This window comes from Mycteria americana, chromosome 4 (assembly GCF_035582795.1).
Source record: "Mycteria americana isolate JAX WOST 10 ecotype Jacksonville Zoo and Gardens chromosome 4, USCA_MyAme_1.0, whole genome shotgun sequence".
NCBI lineage: Eukaryota > Metazoa > Chordata > Aves > Ciconiiformes > Ciconiidae > Mycteria > Mycteria americana.
The window spans coordinates 73,977,400-73,999,172 of record NC_134368.1 but is presented as its reverse complement, the minus strand read 5'-3'; the positions used below and the strand labels follow the sequence as shown (position 1 = coordinate 73,999,172).

The window sequence follows — 21,773 nt, the reverse complement described above, 5'->3', positions numbered from 1 at the left end:
TTTTTAAGGGTTAATACAAACACATTGCATGCTCTTAAAAAAGGGGGGAAAAACGTCTCTGCACATTTAACAGCAGCCCTTCGCTGCTACTTTGCCATCCTTAGCGTGAAGAAAACACCGTTGCACGTACCACGTATACACGCCTGGATGTACACCAGACCGAGCTCCCCGCGGTCCAGAGAGGGAGGGGGCAGGAGGAGCCAAGGCAGGAGCAAACACTCTGCACACCCAGCGCCCTTTCCAGTATCTCTTTCCAGAAGCCCTTGCTAACAAAACACTATTGCTCCAGGCAGCGGCATGCTGATGTTGGCACTGCTTAAACCAAACAAACACGATGTTTAACAGTCAAATAAAATGTCCCGCAGCCTCCCTAATGAATTTGTCAAGGACCATCAGATCACCCCCGCCCCTGCCTCATTAACTCAAGTATGATGAGACGGATTATAACGAGAGAATACAGATCAATCGGTCTGAAGACTTCAAGTGGCTTTTAGCCCTGAGAGTTTCCCTCTCCGCGGCACACACACGCACACGGTCTTTTTAATGGAATACAGTATCTCCTGCTGCTGGAGGGGCTGCCACTTCGTTTTATATACCATCAAGGAGCTGCTGATGGACTTCTGCACTAACATACATAAAAGCAGAGGTGACAAGGGCTCTTCAATTATAGCCTCCTCGGATCCCGTTCCCCCTTCAATTATTCATCCCGGCGAGAGCAAATTCCGCTACAGATGAAGCTGGTCTTAATGCAGTGCGACCACAAACGCCCAGACACAGGAGAGAAGGGTTTCACGTGCATTATTTGCTGGAAGTGTTTAAGTTTATTGCTCAAATGATGTTTCTAATTAGCGCTGGGGCAATAAATTAAAGTCGGCTTTTGTTTAGCTGATTCATTATTTACTAGAGCTTCAACCTCAGACAGGAAAATTGGTAATGAATTGTTTTAAATCTGAACACTAGTAACGCTTCATCATTAGTCACCTTACACGGGGGGGTGGGAGGAGAACCGTCCGCTCCTTCTGCTTTTACCCTGAAAACAGGGAAGCGCGTCCCCCCACCCTTGCCCGGGCCGCCTGACGGCTCCGGCATCTCCTCCGCGCCCCGGACGCGGCAAATCCCCGGGCTGCCCGCTCTCTGCTGGAAGCGAAACCCCGCGGAGCCTTCCCCGCCCGCCACTGCTCGGAGGGTCGATGTGCGGAACCTCTCGCCGGACCGGGGAGAAGTGCCAGCCCGGCTGCGGGAAGGCAGACCAGCTGCGAGTACGTCTCGGTCCGCTCCAGGAGCCGGCAGCTTCGGCGGGGCGTGTGAAAGGGACCCCTAGCCCTAAGCAACTCTTCCGCCTGCCGGAGGGCGTCCGGAGAGGAGGCACAGGACCCCCGCAGCTCCGCCCGGCCAGCCGAGCCCCGAAGAGACGCTCGGCGCAGGCGAAGCACAACGATGCCCGCCCGGTGCTGCCGCCCGCACCGAAGGGGCCCCTGACCGCCTCCAACGGGTCCGGCCGCGGCCCCAGGGAGGGGGCAGGTCCGCGGGCACTTACCCGTGCCCCGGGGCGGAGAGCCCCGCTTCAGCCCGCGCATCCCTGGGACGCCTAGAGATCGTGAGAGCAGCGGCGCTAGCGCCTTCGCGAGCCAGCGGCTCTCGCCTTGTCGCAGCCTGCCCCCTGCCCCCCACCCCTTTGAAGTTGCTCTCCTCGGAGCCCTCCCTGGGCTCGTCTCCCTCCGGACGGGGCCGGGCCCGGCGGGGACACCTGACACCGCCGCCCGCCCGGGCCCCACCGAGCACCGGGCACCGCGGCCCGCCGAGCGTCGCCGGAGGCAGAGAGCCCGCACCCAGCCCCGGGCGCAGACTGTCCCGGCGGCATCGGGGGAAACAACGAGCCGGTCCCCTCCTCGAGGAGAACGGAGTCCCACCAGCCCCGGCACCGGGCACGTCCGTACTTACTTCTTCCAGCGCGCAGCAGTACGGTCGGCACAAGGCATGTTTCTAATTTAAATGCACACGGAAAACAGACGGCGATATTTTCTTTATTAAAGTCAGACAGCTGCAGCGAAAGGAGGAAAGAACAAGAAACCGAGCCCGACCGCTGCGAGCTGGTTAAACCGAGGCTCCATAAGGAGGAGCGCATCGCGTGTGAACGGCCCCGGCCGCGCCGGCCGGGCTCCCACGGCGGCCAGCCGGGCTGCGAGAGCCGCCCCCGCGCAGCAGGGACCCGGGACCGCGGCGGGCTCGGCCGCGCCGCCCGCTCGGTGCTCCGCAGTCCCGGCGCACTCGGCACGCCCGCCGGTGCCCGCTGCGGGGCTGCACGGCACGGGGGAGGGCGAAGCCGCTGCGGAAACACGCACCCTTGGCCCGAGCACGGAAGATGTGGAGACTGTCTTCCCGCCAGCCTGAGTTTCCGCAGGACAAACGCTTCTCGTGGTTTTGCAGCAGGTACTGCCCGTGGGGCTACAGCAATGCGAGCGAGCTGCTCCTTCCGGGCTAACATAACAGAACTACAGTTTTACGTCCAAATCATTCAATCTTATCAGTACAAACTTGCATAAAATGTCGTTTCCTTTTCGAATAACTCAATCCTACGCTTTAGGAGGATGAACAGAACTTTATGGCACGAGACTTATCTAAATTAACGTGACCACGGCACTGACTGAGAGTAGTGCAATTCTGCTCCAGTGACGGTCTCACTTTCACTACTGCAGCCTGGCATTAGCGAAAGAAGGGTTATGCCTGCGGTGAAGCACCGGCACGCCTCTCCCCCCTTCCCTTCCCTTCCCACCCCACACCGGCACTACCGTTGGGTCTCCTCGCAGCAAGCGGAGGGAGCAGCGAGCTCCCCTCACCCTTCACCCGCCGCCACGGCAAAGTTGCAGCTTTTTCCCACCCCGCACTGGGTCGCAGCACGCTCACAGCCCCGCGCACCCCCCCGCTGCTGCCCCCCGGCCCTGCTTTAACGCCGGGCAGCCCCAGCACAGAGTGGACGGGTCGCCCCGCCACCGCCGGGGAGGAGGCGGGGGGAGCGCGCGGGCGCGTGTGCGCGCCCCCGCGCAGGCCGTGCCCGCCGCCCGCCGCGATTGGCCGCGCCGCTGACAGCTCGGCGGCGATTGTAGGAGGCGGGGCTCCGCCCCCCGCCCGGGCCGGCTCCGCCCCCCGCCCGGGCCCCGGCCCCATTCATAAACTACAGGGCCCGCCGGCACCGCCGGAGAGAGACGGGCACACGGCGGAGGAGGAGGAGGAGGAGAGGCGCAGAAAGTGAGAGCCTCGGCGCGCACTTCCAGGGGTGGGGAGGGGGAGGAGAAGCCATCCCGGGCACAGCAGCTACGCCCTCCTCCCGCTCAGGATAAAACACAGTCTGTCCAAAGAAAAAAAAAAACAACCTCTATATATATATATCTCTCAAAACAATCTATATAGAGCTGCAGGACAGGAATGAGAGATCACAGACCAAGTGCACACGTCTGCGCGTAAAGATAGAGAAAGCCACAGAGCCGGGTTCAGACAACGCCTCCAGCAGGAAAAGGGAAATCAACAACACCCCCTGACAGTCTGAGAGAGCGGCAGCCAAACTCATGCACATCTCTGGCGGTGCCACGGACTGAAAGAGAGAGAGAGAGAGGCAGACAGACAGACAGACAGACAGAGAGTTCACTCTTCCGCTCTGGGCATTGCTCGCATTCTTCTCCTCCTCTCGTATCGTGTGCGGTTTTAAACTTCGCCGCCGACCGGCTTTTCTGCGGGGACCTTCTGCGAGTCCTGGGGAAGTTTGTTTGGGTTTTTTTCATGAACTACTGAAACGGCATTTTTGTCGCTGCGCGGGGGGGTGGGCGCCTGAGCGCAGAGGCAACGCAGACCTCCCTGCCCCCACCGCCACCCAAAACTTTGCGCTCCGGGAGCCCACGGGGGCTGCCCGCTGCTCCGGCACCGCCGCCGCCCAGCCCGCATCGCACCGCTCGCCTGCGGCTCGCCCTCCTCCTCCTCGCCGGGGCAGCGCGGGGCTTCGCTCCTTTGTGCTCCGCCGTCCTCCCCGATTTTTTTAATCGCTCTCCCTGGCGCGCCGCTGCCGCCTTCTTCCCGGAGGGGGTGGGGGTCTGCGATTTGGCTGGTGCCCTCCGCAAAGCTGCAGCCACCGCTAAAGCATTGGATCCCTCAACGTACTGCGAGAGCCCGGTGTACAGCCCGGACCTGTGCCCCAACATGATCGCCGCGCAGGCCAAGCTGGTCTACCAGCTCAACAAATACTACACGGAGCGCTGCCAGGCGCGGAAGGCGGCCATCGCCAAGACCATCCGGGAGGTGTGCAAGGTCGTGTCGGACGTGCTGAAGGAGGTGGAGGTGCAGGAGCCGCGCTTCATCAGCTCCCTGAGCGAGATAGACGCCCGCTACGAGGGGCTGGAGGTGATCTCGCCCACCGAGTTTGAGGTGGTGCTCTACCTCAACCAGATGGGCGTCTTCAACTTCGTGGACGACGGCTCCCTGCCGGGCTGCGCCGTGCTCAAGCTGAGCGACGGCCGCAAGCGCAGCATGTCCCTCTGGGTGGAGTTCATCACCGCCTCGGGCTACCTGTCCGCCCGCAAGATCCGCTCCCGCTTCCAGACGCTGGTGGCCCAGGCCGTGGACAAGTGCAGCTACCGGGACGTGGTGAAGATGATCGCGGACACCAGCGAGGTGAAGCTCCGCATCCGGGAGCGGTACGTAGTGCAGATCACGCCCGCCTTCAAGTGCACCGGGATCTGGCCCCGCAGCGCGGCGCAGTGGCCCATGCCCCACATCCCCTGGCCCGGCCCCAACCGGGTGGCGGAGGTGAAGGCGGAGGGCTTCAACCTGCTCTCCAAGGAGTGCTACTCGCTGACGGGCAAGCAGAGCTCGGCCGAGAGCGACGCCTGGGTGCTGCAGTTCGGCGAGGCCGAGAACCGGCTGCTGATGGGCGGCTGCAGGAACAAGTGCCTCTCGGTGCTGAAGACGCTGCGCGACCGGCACCTGGAGCTGCCCGGGCAGCCCCTCAACAACTACCACATGAAGACGCTGCTGCTGTACGAGTGCGAGAAGCACCCGCGGGAGACCGACTGGGACGAGGCATGCCTGGGCGACCGGCTCAACGGCATCCTCCTGCAGCTCATCTCCTGCCTGCAGTGCCGGCGCTGCCCCCACTACTTCCTGCCCAACCTAGACCTCTTTCAGGGCAAACCCCACTCGGCCCTGGAAAGCGCTGCCAAACAGACCTGGAGGCTAGCCAGAGAAATCCTCACCAATCCCAAAAGCCTCGACAAGCTATAGGGTTAACAGCCCCGCGCACAAAACGCGCCCTCCGCAAGCAACAACAGCGCCTAAAAACTCTTTATTTAACGCCAAGGACGGCGGAAAGAGGCGGCGAACGACAGGCGCCCGCCACCCCCCACCCACCTGCAGCTCGGCGTTTAAAAACTTGCAGACGGCTTTCCCGGCATAAACTCTCACCGCCTCGCACGGAAGAAGGGAAGAGCCTCTCCTCCTGTCCGCCAATGTGAATTTTTAAAAAGTCACAAAAAGAGAAGCAATCGGACTTTTGCAACCTCAAAACGAAACCCGAAAGGTACCTTTTCCGATCCGTGTATAGTCCTTTTCTTACTCTCTCTTGTTTGCCTGAATGTTGTCACCAAGTGAAAAATTATTTAACTATATGTACAAATCTCCCTTTAAAAAAGTTTTACTGATGTTAAATGTATTTCGGTGCCAAGGTCAGATTATGTGCCCCACAACTGACTTGTTGCAAATAGTAATAAAAATATTACTTTAACTTTACGCTGACTTTTCGTGAATGGTTCTTAAATTCAGGCAAGTAGATTCTTTCTGAACCTCAGAAGTAAAATTTTTAAAAGAAACCGAAACACGAGATGTAAAGATAGTCTAAACGCCACACCTAGCCAAAGCCTTAGCTTGGCGTATTCACTGACGTTTTCTAAACCTCCCTCTAGTTTCTATAAAAATAGCCCGTCGAAGAAAACAATCTTACATATTCTGTAGTTCAGCGTGTGACAACATCTGCTGTATTTCTATGACTTTGAGCTTTCCCTCTAAATCTGGGGAATCTATGGAGAGTCGCACAGCAGCTCGCCAGAATTTAGCCAGAGTTAGAGCATGCCGTTTCCTACCCTACGGTCGTCTCACGTTTATTTTTTTCCTTACAGTTTTCTTTTCCTTTTTTTCCTGGTAAATCTCAAGCGCTCGTATTTTGTTGTAAAAATTCATCGCTATTTGCTTTCGCTTCCCAGAGCGAAGGCGCTATCCATTTGACTTTGACACGAAGGAAGTATAGATCTAGCCTGAATAATTAATGCGCTTTAGAGCAACTGGTCGATATTTTTTTAAACAAACATTTGTTTTCCCCGGATTTTTAAGTACAGCATACAATCGCACCACAGCATAGCCAGACTAGCAGATAGGCAACCCGTGAGGAAACCACCCGATGCTACACTGACACCCGGCCGCTCCCTGCACAGACACCGCCGATCTGCTTCCCCGCCCGAGCCCCCTCTCCCGAAGCTAAGCTCTACCCGATTCCTTGTATTTCGTGCTGTAGCGATTTCGCTTTACGTTTGCGCAGGACGACTTAGAAATATTTACGGGGTTTTTATCGGGAACGCATTTCTAAGCTTTCAAAACGTTAGCAGCATCTGCTCGAGCCGCCCGAAAGATTTCAAAGCCGGCTCGGAGCATTTCGAGCAAGTTTTCGTGGCGTTTCGGGGGGCGGGGGGGTGGGAGGTAAAAATGTAAGTTCTTGCCCCAAAGGACTACTTCCGTTTCTTCGTGGACGGATCCGGAAAGAAAGAGCCATTCAAATTTGAGTTGCTTTTGTCTTTAAGTTAAAAACGAAATTAGCAAGTCCGACAGCAGCCCGGGAAATGAACTTCCAGCAAAGCCGCGGCGGCGCAGGGGCGACCCTGCCCAGCGGCAGACGGACCCCGCCGGCCGGTCCCGCGCCCCAGCCCGCCCCGGGGAAAGCGGGGCGGCCTCCCCCCAGCCCCACCGCGCCGGGCGCTGAAGCCCGGCTGCGCTTCACAAGTTTCTCGTAGAGTCATCAGGGCGCTTGCCCCAGCGCTAGTCCTGGCTCACCTGGCAACATGGGTTTAGCCCGCCGGGCTACCCTTTCCTCCTGAGGACGGCCCGCAGTAAGAGCATAAACTCTGATCTTATCGCTGCCGATGCTATCTCTACAGCAGGTTTTTCTTCAGGAACTTGTCACAATGTTTTCTTTTCAGTAGTTTAGACAAATATACAAGGAACTTAAATTTATCAAACAGATTTAAACCTCATTAATTATCTTCTGAGCCTTCTGAGCTAGAGCGGATTAGGATTTTTTTTCAAAGGGGCATTTTCTGCAGCAGCTCTAGTCACCGCTATCAAGGTACAGTAACTTAAGCAAGGGTGGGGCAGGGAGGCGTTAATGCTTGAAAGAAAGCTGCATTGTAAGCTTATTTGTTTTTTTAAAATAAAAATACTCAGATTTGATTTTTAGTCCCCCCATACTCACAAGAGACATTACAAAGGTCTTTTTTTTTTCCTTTCAAAACCTCCAGCTAAAGTAGCATTACAAGTAGAATGTAAGAGGTGTAGCCTGTATTTCATGTAACCAACTCCTCCTTTTATAGGAACCCAAATAAAATCTCTCAGATACAGAATTAAAGATACAGTCAAATCAAACCAGAATGCCTACTCACAGTTAAGAAAACAACCACCACCAAATACTCAAAACCAGGAGAAAAGCAAGCAAGATGAATACAGGTTGTATGTCAGTGTCCCTATAAAACATGTTAACAGGAACAGTAAGAATTAGTAACTGTACTCTAACGCCAGATGTGCTAAACAGGGAAAACAAAAATGCAGAATAATCCAGATCTGTAAGACTTTTCTCATGCTAATGCAATACAAAGCAGAACATCTTAGACGGAAAATGCAATACAGTCACATACCAAACCGTCTTTACATTTATATCCTTTTTACCATTTAATGTTTAAAAAAACACCACTATGGAAGGAGTAAGCATATCAACATTTTAAGAGCTCTCATACTTGAAGTAATTTCAAAAATATTTCAAAAGTACTTCAGGACCAAAAGAAAAGTGAAATCTCACTTATGGTATCACATAAAAATCACAATTCTAGTTAATTGCTTATATTAAATTCTAGTTCTAAGAATTTGAGGGCGGTGTTTTTAAAAATGAATTTATTCCTTGATAGGATTTTATAATCCCAGCTTTCAGACCCACTGATGCCATTTTTAATACAGACAAGAGCAATTTACTCAATAGGAACAAAGAACTGAACTGGCGCTTAACACACCAGGTATTCTCTACAGACAAGCAGAAAACCACTACTTCTTCCAGTGACTTTTTTCCCCTTCACAAAGAAATCATTATCTTAATATTAAGCAGATATTTAAAAAACCAAGTCATCACTCTGCTTAAAGCGGGATGCGAGAATATTTACCAATCGTGTCGTACTTTTGAAATGTTGCTGTAATACTGTAGAAAACATTCAAGTGCAACCTTATGAAGCTAATTGCACAATATACAATTAGAATACAAGTGAAGGTTACTAATTTTAAACAAAACGCTAGTAATCAAGTAACTCAAAGCAAATAAAGTTTGTGGAAATTAGCAAGTCAGCTCAGAAACGTGTTTTAAGAGGGCAATTACGTTTTCTGCTTAGGCACAATAAATAATAACAGGCCCTGTAAAATCTGTTATAGAATAATACGATACAGGAGCACTGAAAACTTACTAGTGTAGGCAGTTTAGCACTATGTTACTCTGGCATTATATATAAATGGGAAAGTAAAACAAAGTGTTTAGGCTAAAAGCCTTGTTGAACTTTCCAGTATTCACACAGGCCTGTGATTCAAGATGTCTTTATTTAAGATGCCTCCCTGGAGCTTTATTCGCAGCAAGCTAATTAACATTCAAGTAGGGTCGAATTGTGGGAGGGGGAGAAAAAGGAGAAGGAAAGGAGGTGTCACCTAAGTGAAGTTCAGTAACATATATGGTCAGTCACAAACTTATTAAAGTAGGAACACTGCGGACCACTAGAGGTAAAGGAAGTTGAATGAAGAATTAAAGGTCTTGGGTAATTTGTCATCATCTCTCAGAGCTCAGGGTCAATGATCTCTTACCTTTGGGTCGATTTTCTTAAAACTGGGATCTTCTTCATCCACCTCAAAGTAGAGCTCAGAAAGCGTGATGGAAAGAGTGCCTTTCACTACTACTGAGGGTGCCACAAGCTGAGCTGGCGTGCTTAGGGCAACTGGACCTGCCAAAGAGTGAAAACACCAACAATATTCAAAACAGAAAAGAGCGCAAGTGCAAATTATTTGCTTTTTGAGCCTAGAACATTAAAATAAATAAAGCAAAGAGCACAGCTCTTCCTTAAAAAGCAAAACTCTTTTTATCCCGGAAAAGAACATATGTAATAGATTTACAGTGTCTCTGTGCTGCCGAACACTGAAGCAGCTACAATTGCAAACCGATGCATACATTATACGTGCCAGAGCTGGCTTTAGCATGGCAGTATATAGCTTATACTCAGATGCATTTTCTTTTCGAGAAACTTCGGGAGTTGCATACCTTTTGTTATATGCGATATAGAGAGTGCACAAATGAACACTTGAAATCTTACTGTCAGATGTGTTCTTTAGGTACTGGAGAGTTTTGATAGCTTTCCACAAAGATGAACATAGCAGTCAAGGCTCAAAGTTGTCCAATTGTGAAGTGTTCCCTCATGGATGCTAGAAATCTATTGTTAAGGTTACACAATGTTACAGAGCCTAAAGCAAAATGTTTTAAAGATGCTTTTGATTCCACATTAAATATTGTTCACGGATTCCATACAGTGTTAGTGTAGCTCGGGGACTGTGGGAGTAAACAGCTGGAGGGTTGGTTTCCAACTGAATGAATTTTTATTGGAATAATCACATCTCCACAGGGCTTATCACAGGGACAAATCAGACTACTACTGAAAACAATAGGTTCAGTATAGATCTGACAATGCAGAACCTATTATATAAACTAACGCATACAGAAAGAAAACAGGTTAGGTTTGTCATCCAGCTGATTAAGAGGTAAGGAAATGAAGTTACTTGGCTGTAGTATTATCTGACTTTTGTAAAACAGTGGAAGATATGAAAGTGACATAGACAATTTTGTTTTAATAAAGCATCTATAAATGAGGTACACACGTTCAGGTAATCAACGTGAGAATAACTGACAAAAAATTCAGATGAATTGTCATTTCCATCGATTGTTAGGAGGGTGATGGTCCTTAATCTCGCATCAATCTCAATGTGTGCCACTAGGACAAAAGAAGAGATGCTCTGCTGAGATCAGAGCAGCTTTGCCCTCTATTCCCAACGTACAAATACATTGTGTTTGCAGATGGGCATGAGATAGCTGCGGAACTGCCATGATTTCCCAAAGCTCACCCCCACAAATGGATGAAATAAGCAGCTATGTGTTCTTTTGCTGTCTCCCTTTGCCCTCTGTACATTAGCATGTAATCCAGAGGAGAAATAACATTTTTTCAATCACTCGCAGACATTCAATTACAGGGCAAGCAGACAGCTGCAGAAGCTGGGGCAGTCCAGGTCCTGTGGAAGACCCCTGACAATTTCCACTTCATTTCTAACCCACACCACTTTATTAGTGAGGATTACTTCTTAATCCTCTTGCCATTGTCAAGATTATATAATTAAACTCCCTTTTCACCTCTATTACAGTATGAATGTATTACTCAAACCAATGAATGAATAATAAAAGAGAAGGAAACACGGAGAAGGCTGTTGAGAAGGAAGTCCGTGGTAGAAAGGAAAAAGAAGATTCACTTAGAGAAAATGCTATTGCATTATTCTCCCGTTACTTTATTTTACTTCACTCTTCCTACGCAGGTTTTCTTTTTTCATTATTCTGCATTTTTAACTTCACTTTTTAAAAAAACAAAGAGTGGAATGCAGTTCAGGGATAAGCAAACTGCCAATAAATAATTACTTCCAGTAATTTCACTGAATTATCATATGTATGATACATATCAGTGTAAGATTATACTACTAGCTTCTCAGGGAACCAGAATTATCCAAGAAATGATATTTGTCTCCAAAGTAAATGTACATGGGATACCAGTTGAGAAAGCAGAAGAACACAGAGAAGTTTGCATTTTCCCTGTAAAACCCACGTTCCTCAAGTAACAATGGAGACTCTTTATAACTCCCAGTCGCTGAATCCAAGGAGGTTACTCTGTTTTTACATTTTGAACTGTACAGAAATGGACCCACTCCACTCAGATTGCAACATCAGCAAAGGTTGCATGCGACCGAGTAAAATTAATTGAGTTCAAAGATCTGAAGTACTATTTCTTCTTCAGAAAAAAGAAGTAAAGTCTATGGTCTGTGGAGAAGGGACTTCAATAGGGGAATGACAGAGGGTTTAAAGGAGTTAAATCCAGCGACTGTACAGATCCTTGAAACCCAAGTAAATAACCAATACATACAATTTTATAAACTCAGGAAAAAATTAAAGCTCTCCAAAGCCTTTAATTACAGATGACTTGCCTAATTGCCTAATGATTTCAGGAGTGGAATGAGGTCAAAAACAAAGAAAGGAAGCCCTTTTCAAGGTAGAGCTACTTTCTGTAAGGAAGGTTTCCTAGAATACAGACGTCTACTGTAGAAGCAAGGTTATGAAAGCCAGAGAAAGAAAATGCACAACTCCCCTCAAGTAAACTCTCAGCATCTGAGGTGCACAGAAAATTATCTTAATAACTCAATTACGGGAAGGAATAATTTTTCAGTGTGTATCCCAAAACATGATTCACTGCAGAGCAGGGGAGATCAGTACTTCAATAGTAAAGAAGCTGAGTAGAAAATTAGATAGCTGAAGTTACCTGTTAAGTTCTCCACTTCTCTTTCCTCCATGAATGACATGATATCATCGTCGCCTTCCAAGACAATCTCACTTTCTGAGTTCTGATTTCCTAAAACTTGACTCTTGATGGACTGCTTTCCTTTAACAAGTATATCCTCATCAGGAGCTGAAATGAAAGAGAGAGACATTGCTGTCTGTCAGGTCTCAGAGGCAACAGTGACAAAGCAGTGTAATTTTTTTTTCAATGAAAAGTTCAGGAAGAAAAGCGTTTACGACTAGCTGTGGGAAGTACCTGTCTTAATCCTCTAGTGTTAGGACACATCTAGTTTTAATCCTGTTAAGCCTGCTCAAAATTATCCAGAGCTCTCTGGAGCATTTAACTCTACTTCAAGTGTTTATGACAGAGGGGGAAAGGATACAACAGACTCTCTTCCCCCGCAACCTTCCTTCGGAAATCGAGTTCTCCTGCCGGAAGCAGGTCCCGAGTGCCTGGTGCGTTAACCTGACTCTCAAACCCAGGGTTCAAGCACCGGTTTGCCCTGGCAGCCCCAAGCAGAGGCACTTCCCCTGCCGGGCAGGGGACCACCGCCGCGACGGAACCGAGCACGCCCCAGAGAGACAACGCGGAGGATGCCCCGGCGGGCCAGCGGCGGCAGGACGGTGCCCGGCGGGCCGGGAGCAGCCCAAGGGCCGCGCTCGCCCCGCCGCTCCCCGCGGGGCCGCCGCCGCCGCGCCGGGACGGCACCGGAGGCAGCGCAACAGGCCGACGGCGGCCGGCCTCGGCCCGGCAAACCCGCAGCAGCTGGGGAAACGGGGCAGGCGAGGCAGGCGGGGAGGGGGCCGGCCCTGGGGATCGCCTACACGGCGGCACGAGTGAGGTACGCTGCGCCTGGCCGCGGGTACGCTGCGCAGGGCGGCGGGCAGAGGCTTCCGCGGCGCAGGGCGGCGGCGGCAGCCCGGGGGAAATCCCCTGGGGGCGGGCCGAGCTCCCCGGGAGCGGGGGAAGGCGAAGGGGCGGCCGCCCTCACCGCTGGAGCTGCAGCCCCGGATCCCTGCCGCTCCCGTTAGCGACGCGGTCAGCCCGGAACGATACGTGGATTTCGTGAGGCGGAAAAGCACGCACAGCCCGCCTCGCCAGCCTGGGCGACGAAGTGGGGGGGGGGGGGGGGGGGGGGAGCATCAGCCACGCGATCACGGCTGGAGGCAGAGAAAAGCGTGCACCTGCTTCCGAGGGGCACAACGAAACGGTACCCGGTCCTTACAAGGGGATATGTGCTAACATCTGAATCTTCGGAACGGAAGAGAAGTACACAAAAAGCTCGTTTTACCTAGAGCGCATCTTTCACGCTACAGACGGTGGCCGGGCAGGCAAACGTGCCGCTGCCGTGCCTGAGCAGTGCCCGCCCGCCGGCGCGCAGCCCCGGCCCGCTCTGGTCAAGGGAGTGCCAGTGTTGCCTGGGAGCGTTCCTCAGCTGTCTCGGCACTGCTAGGTCGAAATCTATTTTATTTAAATTACAAGGTCAAAGCTGCAGCAGGGGAAAGAAAGGAGAAAAAAAAAAAAAAAAAAAAGGCACGCACTCGCTCGCTTTACACGTAAGTTACCACCTGCTGTGGTAAAAGCCAAAAAACAGCAGCGTATGTGTTGTTTGGGGTTTTTTAAAGTTGAAAATAAAAATACTATTTCTTAAAAAATAGGTTGAGAATGCCCATGGCACAGCCGTGTTTGAAAAACATTCACCAAACACATCAGGACCAACTAACTTCAACATTGCTCATTGCTTTCTCTGATTGCTGCCATACTTGATTTGAAGTTCCACTGGCTTGCTTTAAAAATATGTTAATCTGCAAACATTTACAGAAGGCGGCAATTCCCTAGTGGCAATATATAAAGTTTAAATTGTTTAAGTAAATACATGCACATAAATTGCAAATAATAAACTTTTCAATGAAGTGAAAACTAAAAAAGAAACCCAAACAAAAAAAAAAACCCAAGCCCCCAAAACAAAAACAAACAAAAAACCACAAAGAAAAGGCAGTTTAACTTGCCATACAAAATAAAATGCAATTTATCCATGATCCTTTCTCCCCAACCAATAACTGCCACTTGTAAGTAAGCCTTTAAAATTAAATTATTGTAAAGCTTTAACTGCATTGTACAAACACAAATTCTGCTTTCTTCTAAAATGTGCTCATGTAAATAATGATAACTCAGATTCTGGAGTTGTTCAGCGTGAGTTGAAAACCTTCCTGTCATGGAAAATATGCAGCTGATATTTAGAAAGGTTTTCCTGTAATTAACTCCCCCTTGAGGATTTTAAGTTAGCAGCAGTAAAATTACCAACAGTATACTAATATACACCACATGCACTGTTACTCAGTGGCCTACCAGCATTCTCTTGAAGATCAAAAAAAGTAAAATAGAACAAAACCATCCCAGGGATGAAGTCAAAGATAGTTGTTGTTGTTGTTTGTTTGTTTGTTTGTTTTTTTTTTTAATACAGGCAAACTGTATTTGTTGTTTCTAAAGCCCCATCTGCACTGTACATACCTGCCATTTTTGCTTCTTTTACTATAATCTGTGTTATACTGAAGATGCTATTTCAAACTAGCCTTCTACCTATTGTCATTTAAGATTGAATTGAGAGCCGAGATCATACTTAGCACAACTCGTCCAAAATACTAGTATGTCCTTCAGTCTTTCTTCTCACCTACCATTAAGAAAAAATAAAATCAGTACTGCAACTTCCAAGCCAAAGATGACTGGATAATAGTCACCTTCTGCACCTCTTCCCTCATCTTCGTCACTTATTCAGATTTTATTTCTTTCCCCATCTAATGATATTACACTGATTCAAAAACATATGTCTTATGTAACTGCCTTTTTCAATAAAATATTTTAGACCATACGTTATTACAGTCCATTTTTGCAAATTTTTGTCATCTCTTTGCATATGTTAGCTACCCACATTTCCTGACATGCATGAAACATGCATGAATACACACAGGCATGGGAAGATGCAGAGCCTGTTTACATATCTGCAGATGCTAGCTACTGGAAGGCAATGAGACATCACACTCTGAACCAGAACCTATTTTTTCTGTACTGACTTGGATAAAGCACTACACCTGCAAGCAACACACACACATGAGTATCTCTATAGAACTGAATATATTCCACATGGATTCACCTATTTTCTGTAGATAAATGCACTTATGTAGGTAGGCCATGGTCTAGTTCTCTTTCTATATTTACTGATTAGATACACATATGACGGAGCATGACATCATGTGACATATTCAGTTCCCATGTATGCTCATAGGTATATTACACTGGATTTCATATTTCAGGTCCCAAACCCTGCTCTCTCATCTGCTAACCCAAACTGCTCTCTGCCAGGCCTGCCTATTCTTGGCATGACTGGAGCTTCTGGCTCCAATCCTGCAGATCTAAGCATACATTCCCATACTCCTTTTCCAGATCAAGACCTCAAGGCATGGCCTATGTATTGCACAGGACATAACAGCCTGCTGGCAGAATATCTACCACAGTAGTTTCATTATTATAATTCATTAGTGTAATTCCACGCAATCCTTTCCAAACAGCTCTGTAAAACCCAGTTTCTTCAAGTAGCTTTTTGCAAACAGATCTCTGCATCTGCAGAGAGTCTTACTTATTCCAGTTAAATCTCTGGAACACTGGGGTGTAAAAGTAATAGTTTAGCTTACATTGCTAAACAAGCTTAAGGCATTCATAAAATGACAGATTACTTTCAATTGTTTGCCTACAACTTAGCCTTACATGCGAAATACAATTTTTAAAAGCCATTTGAAAAATAAAGATTCGGAAAGCACAATACAGAAGATAGTTACTATTACTTATTTTTTTAATGCCTGGTAAATATATGAGGAAAAGCAATTCAAGGGAAAGATGCATTAAAAAACCCTTACTATCTATTTTTTTAAAAAGGGCTTCCAGAAGCCTCCCTCTAGTCTTCCTCTTTGTTTAAAAAGATAACAATCGGAAAAAACGACCACTTTCACACCAGATTTTTAAACTACTATTTTTAAGACTTCTTTTTCATCCCTTGAGTTGAGGCAAAGAAAACTGACCAGTCGATTACAATACTGTAGGTGATCAGCTGCTAGTCCGATTACAATACTGTAGGTGATCAGCTGCTAGTCCCTTGTAGTCACAAAGCTCTGAACTCTGCCTGTTGCCTTGATGGAAATGCTACAGACTGTTTTAATCCCCCTCTCCCCAAGTTTTTAACAAACGTCAATAAAAAACAACAAATCACTTGTTAAAAAGCTCGAAAAGTTATTTTCTAGCAGCTAAAGATTGTCTCACAAAATACTGTATTTGGGGGTCAATCTAAAATACCAACAGGTGTAAAGTACTCATTTTTTGCACTTTCAACACCTATATAAGTATTTTGGTTTCAATCCTAAACAATGGGTGAAAGGGAGAACAGAAAAGAGTTAACTCTTTCCATCCCAAACTTCTACCAAACCACCTTCACCTCTTTTTCCTTCCCCCACAATACACTACTAGACTGACTTTTATAGATAGCCATTTTGGAAGGGGTTCCCCCCCCACTTTGAAAAATTACCTAAAGCCTTTTTTTCCCAAGCAAGTTAATGTGAACTTGGGAATGGCAATTAAATTGTCAGAATTAAAAAATTTGTTTTTAACTAGAAGGTAGCCAGAAGTATAGTCATGGGGCTGGTATTGATTGTCTGAACAGAGAACATTAGTCTTCAGGTATTTATTCTGCCACCTCTGCACCAGAGGTTCTCCTTCAAATCAAATCAATCCCTGGAAAAGATTGGTTCTTGCTACTAAGACACATAACTAGGCTGCAACAGAGCTGATTGTTGTTGTTGTTGTTCTCTCTAGGTTTTACTGAACAACATCTAGGCTTCTGATTGTTTCTGAATAATTTTCACAGTTGCAAACTGTGATCTTTCCTAGACTGTGAGCTCTCTGGGGTGGAGAATACATCTGGTTTTATTTGAAAGACACCAAGCAGTTGATAATGTGTATCTAATGAATAAAAAGTGTGCTAAAATCCATGCTTTCAAGCATGGTTACTGCAATAGTACTTTTCCACGATTTAGGCATTATTTTCCCCTGTCTCCCCTTTGGCAAAATCCCTTATGCCCAATTTCGGGTTTTGGGTTTGCTCTGTTTTGTTTTGAGAAAAGCTTAAATAGGCAGTAGGGAACCTTTTATTCATCATTTAAAAATGCTTTTGCTTCAGGGACATGTAAAATTAATTGAAATAGAATAATTAATGATAAATTATTGATAAGAAATCATAAAATACTGGGGGCAAATATTCTGTGAATTCCAAGGATATCTACATCATGAAAACAGGGCCTGAAAGTCTGGTTCCAAAAATCTGAAAAGAATTGGATTTTCTGACCTGAAATTGATTAATATTAAAAGTTTATAAACACAATTCAGAAAGAAATAGATCGAGTGACCACTCCAGTTGACCTTTCTGACAACTGTACCTTCTGAGACTTAAAGGGGAAAAAAAACCCAAAACAAAACACACCAAAAACTCACCAAAAACACCACACCAAAAAAACCAAACCCAAAACAAACCCAACAACCTTTGTATTCCTACACATTATATATAGTTTCCAGTTGAACTTAAATTTTTACTTTGGTCATCTATTTTACACCTTGCCAGTGGAAGGTCTTGGAACAAGACAGTTGCATAGGTATGCACACACAGTTAGGCAGATAGTAATTATCTATATTTTCAGAAATCACATTAAATAATTACTTAAAGTAAACTAGAATATTCACTGGATAGATAAAGAAACAGAATGGCAACAGATAATAAAGGCAGTATGCAATTAAATTCAGAATAAAACAACATCAAGAAATTAAATATAATAGAAGCCTGTAAAGGATGTCAAATTCTGAACAGAAAGGCGGACAGAAAATGATTAGCTCTATTTAAATTACCAGGGTTAGCTACCAGCTATGCCTATTAGCTACCTATGAAATAGGGCTACTTTTATTCACTCTTCTTCTGTATTGACAAAAATTGTACTCCTGTCAGTTACAAACTGAGCATGAGCCATAGCCCTTGAAATATAGCATGGATTAGTGAAAATATCACATTACTAAGAAAGATGAATAATTGTATTAGTGTCTGTATACTTATGGAATAATTAGTTACACAAATATAGGTAGGAGCTCTAAATATTTCACAGTAAAAATATTTTTCAGTATTTTGATAAACAATATAAAGATTAAATACAAAAATATGAGTAGAATACATAAAACTGTGACAAGATATATTTATTTTAAAGTAAACATAATATTAAAGGGGGGCAGCTGTTGTTTATCCATGGAGTATTCAACTGAAAGAAACCTTGTGCCCTTAAAGTCCATGGCGTAGAAACAACACACAGTATTAAGAACAACAAGCCCCAAAGCAAAAAGTGGGTTAATTAATTCTACATCTTGTTCCTCTTTCTATAGTCAAAGATGTAGGGCTCTACGAACATTTCTTTCAGATCACTTTATTGACTATTCTCTGTACGGTCATTTATTTTAGAGAACTGATGTCACATTTGGCATTATATCAGCTGACATATTGTAGACATTTTCTTCCAGAAATGGCTCTTTAAGGCTGAGTGCAAGAGGTTAAGATGCCTGATGGAAACTAACTTTATGACAGTGATGTTCTTCTATATTCATACAACAGTCTTAATAATTTTAAATTAGCATAAAGTTTGTGCCTCTACATGCAATATGTGTGTGTGTATGTATGCATATATGTATTCAGTAATTCACAGACTAAGAAAGAAAAAAAATGACCTAAATTTAAATTATTCTATTCCATGACATGTACCTTCAAGGTGAAGGTTACTCAGCTTTAATTATAAACAAATGATTTTTAAATATAAGAAAGAGTTTTCTACCTTATCAATGTATCTTCATTAGATCGCAAAGACATAAAATTCTAGACTAAAACCCAAAGTTCACTAGCTTTGGGTGATTTTTATTTGTTTATCTTTTTGGTTTATTATAGAATTCTCAAACTGATTATTGTATTAGTTTTGTAAATAAATTCCTCTAGAACAGACATAGCAGCATGTAGCTGAGGGATACCTGATAATAAAATGGGGAAAAAAAAACTGTTAAAAAATACAATCTTTTTTAAGATCACCAGGTAGAAATCATCATTACCATTTGCTGCTTGAACAATACTTTACGTTTCAGCATTTGTTACTATTTCTTCCATACCAAATTCTTGCAGAAAAACTTGAGGACTTAAACATAAGGAAAGGTCTGAATACAGTTTAGCTTTAGAAGTGTTATTTTTCTTTTAATGTATCTGTAACAATAGCCAGATATGTGCTAAGGCTAACTGAAATAATTGCTGTGGATTTCTGAACAGGAAAGATCTTATTCTGAAGTAACTAAAGCATAAATAGGTAATTTACCGCAAGAAAGTGTGTCCAGGGATTAATGGCAAAATTGCATCCACTTTTCTTCTGCTTAGTGAGAGCTATATTTGTAATCATTGTATGCAAAGTAGGCATACCGTGTCAGCTCAACTAAGATGTAATGAAGAGGCTTAACAAATACCAACATTGCTTATACGAAGTAACGGTCAGTTTATCTTTGTATTGAACGTGTCTGAAATGCAATGACAAAAGCCTTTGGCATTTGGGACAATTTTCTAGCATCTTATTGGAATGAAGGTCTAGTCTTTACTGCCACATGCTGTAACCTGCTGCTATGGGCAAGAAGCAGATTTTACACTGACCATGTTCTCCGGCTGCTTTTAGTGTCGCTTCAGGATGTGTCGATCCAAGGGGGTTACGCACAAATCGTCGCCGGCGCCGCAAGTCATCTTCCCAGTAGTCAAGGCGCCAGAACTCACGAGGACGACTACAATGAAACAGAGGAGCCACATATGTTAGCAATTATCAAACAGCATGGTAGCGCTGAATTTCTGCATAAAGCTCTCCTTGTTTGCGCTGCTTTTGCTTTTTTTTTTTTTTTTTTAACCTCCCCCCTTTCTGCAATCTTTTACTTAGGTATGTCCTTGAAAATAACAATATCACCTTCCAGTCTAAGGAACTCCTTTCCCTTTTTTCTTGGAAGGTGAAATGAGCACTAAATACATCATTTTGAAATGAATTGCTGACAGTGTGATCAGTTTCCCCACACTCTAGTGGCATGTGCTCCGATTTCAGCCTCATTTCAGCCTCAGCAGGGCACCTTTCTCAGTGACTGCATTTATAAACCAGAATAGGGAAAAGGCTATTATAAATATGGTATAGCATTACCTATATTAATCAAAGTCTGTCCCCCTTCATTTTTCTTCCTAATTTGTGCCTTTTTGCACAAGGTCAGTAAATCATACCATGAATTCTTGGTCCAGAAAGTGTTAACTTTAATGAATACCTCAGTTACATGGTTATGTATGTGATAATAAAATATTACTCTGTTTAGATGTGCAGGAATTTAATTAAAATAATCTCTTAAAATATTCATTACATTTAGCCCCTGAGGCTTAGAACAACACAAGAAAATGCATTTCTTTTCCATTTACTGTTTTTAAATAAACCATTCCAGGAGAGTGAAACAGCAATCTATTTTCAAGCAAATCAGATTGGATTTCTGGTTTATGTAGTTGTGTTTTTACATTTAATTAAAAACTACATGTTATGATGTGTAATAATTGCCATATTGAAGGCATACTTTTTAAAAATTACATCTAGAAAAGGTTATACCAAATCCATTATTTTTCCATTGTATGCTCCAAATATATGTAGATCTTTTTAATATGGTCCTATATAAGTGCCAGTTACTATCCTGTTAGATGATCATGAATGAATGCCACTGTAAACCAGTATTTTAGCCCAGAGAATGTACAAAAAACACCAATTTCAGGTATAGCAAATAAACAAACAGAAAATGCCTGAAGCATAGAATAGCCATGATAGCCTGAAAACCTGTATGCCCAAATTAAAAAACATTGATTTTGTTTGTTAACATAGCTAGTACTAAAACAATAGACGAAAATGCACATGTATTCTGCTTCTGGTCCAGGAGCTAATAGAAAGTATACCTGTCAACACTGACAAATGAATAGCCACAACTAATTTAGAGATCACAATGTTAGAAATACTTGGTATCTACATTCTTAGTTTTGAGGTCTAAAGGCAGAAATGAGTTTTATTTAAGGTAAATCAAGGTTCTAAACAAACATGGTAACAAAAGCCAGAATAATTTGCATAACCCTACTCTCAAACACAATTTGTAGCCATTAAAAATTGTGACTTAATATAATCTTATAAAAATGGAGAGTGTCTTTGCATCTACCTTCATTAAAATTCTATGCCTTTTTCTAACACCAAAGAAAAGGCAGTGCTATTCTTCATCTTCCTCATTTCTTACTTTCAGAAAAATACTGAAGTATTGGAATCAAATGCCCCAGTATCTTGTTTTCACACTTTGTGTGTGTTACAATCATGCTAAAATTTCAATGCTTTGATTATAAAATCCATGATATTGGAATAATTAACCAATCAAAAAATTATAAAACACAGCAAGATATGGGTTTATTCAAAGGTCAATTAATAACTTAAAATTCTCCATTACTGATCATAAAAAAAGGCAGAACACAGCTGGCTACGTGCATGCCTTTGATAGTCGTAGAGCATGGATAGGCACTTCATCATTCTGCCTTCCTACATTTATCTGTTAAAATTATTATCAAATATCAGCCAGGATGCAGTCGTGAATCACAGACTGCTCCTCGTCTTCAGGGGAATGATACAATGAGGGTCTATTCATCAGTATGGCAATCGGCACAAGTAATTAGTTCCCTAGACTGAGATCTCCTACAAAGCTTAT

The 21,773-nt window shown here is 45.0% G+C and overlaps 2 protein-coding genes across 8 annotated transcripts in view; one reads left to right on the top strand and one right to left on the bottom strand.

Moving 5' to 3' along the window:
- LRBA (LPS responsive beige-like anchor protein) overlaps nt 1–21,773 on the bottom strand; it is a 434,320-nt gene that overhangs the window by 185,325 nt on the left and 227,222 nt on the right. For all 7 annotated transcript variants that reach the window (XR_012775615.1, XM_075500920.1, XM_075500925.1 and 4 more), the window contains 3 exons: nt 19,675–19,799; nt 11,898–12,044; nt 9,139–9,275 (listed from right to left, as the gene is read on the bottom strand). Coding sequence is in view for 6 of the 7 variants with exons in the window: in XM_075500920.1 (XP_075357035.1) it covers nt 9,139–9,275; nt 11,898–12,044; nt 19,675–19,799 (409 nt within the window). In the remaining variant the exon portion in view is untranslated. The remainder of the gene's footprint in view (nt 1–9,138; nt 9,276–11,897; nt 12,045–19,674; nt 19,800–21,773) is intronic.
- MAB21L2 (mab-21 like 2) lies at nt 3,267–5,766 on the top strand. The gene has a single exon (XM_075500919.1). It carries the CDS (start codon nt 4,189–4,191, stop codon nt 5,266–5,268), a length of 1,080 nt encoding a protein of 359 aa, XP_075357034.1. The 5' UTR covers nt 3,267–4,188; the 3' UTR covers nt 5,269–5,766.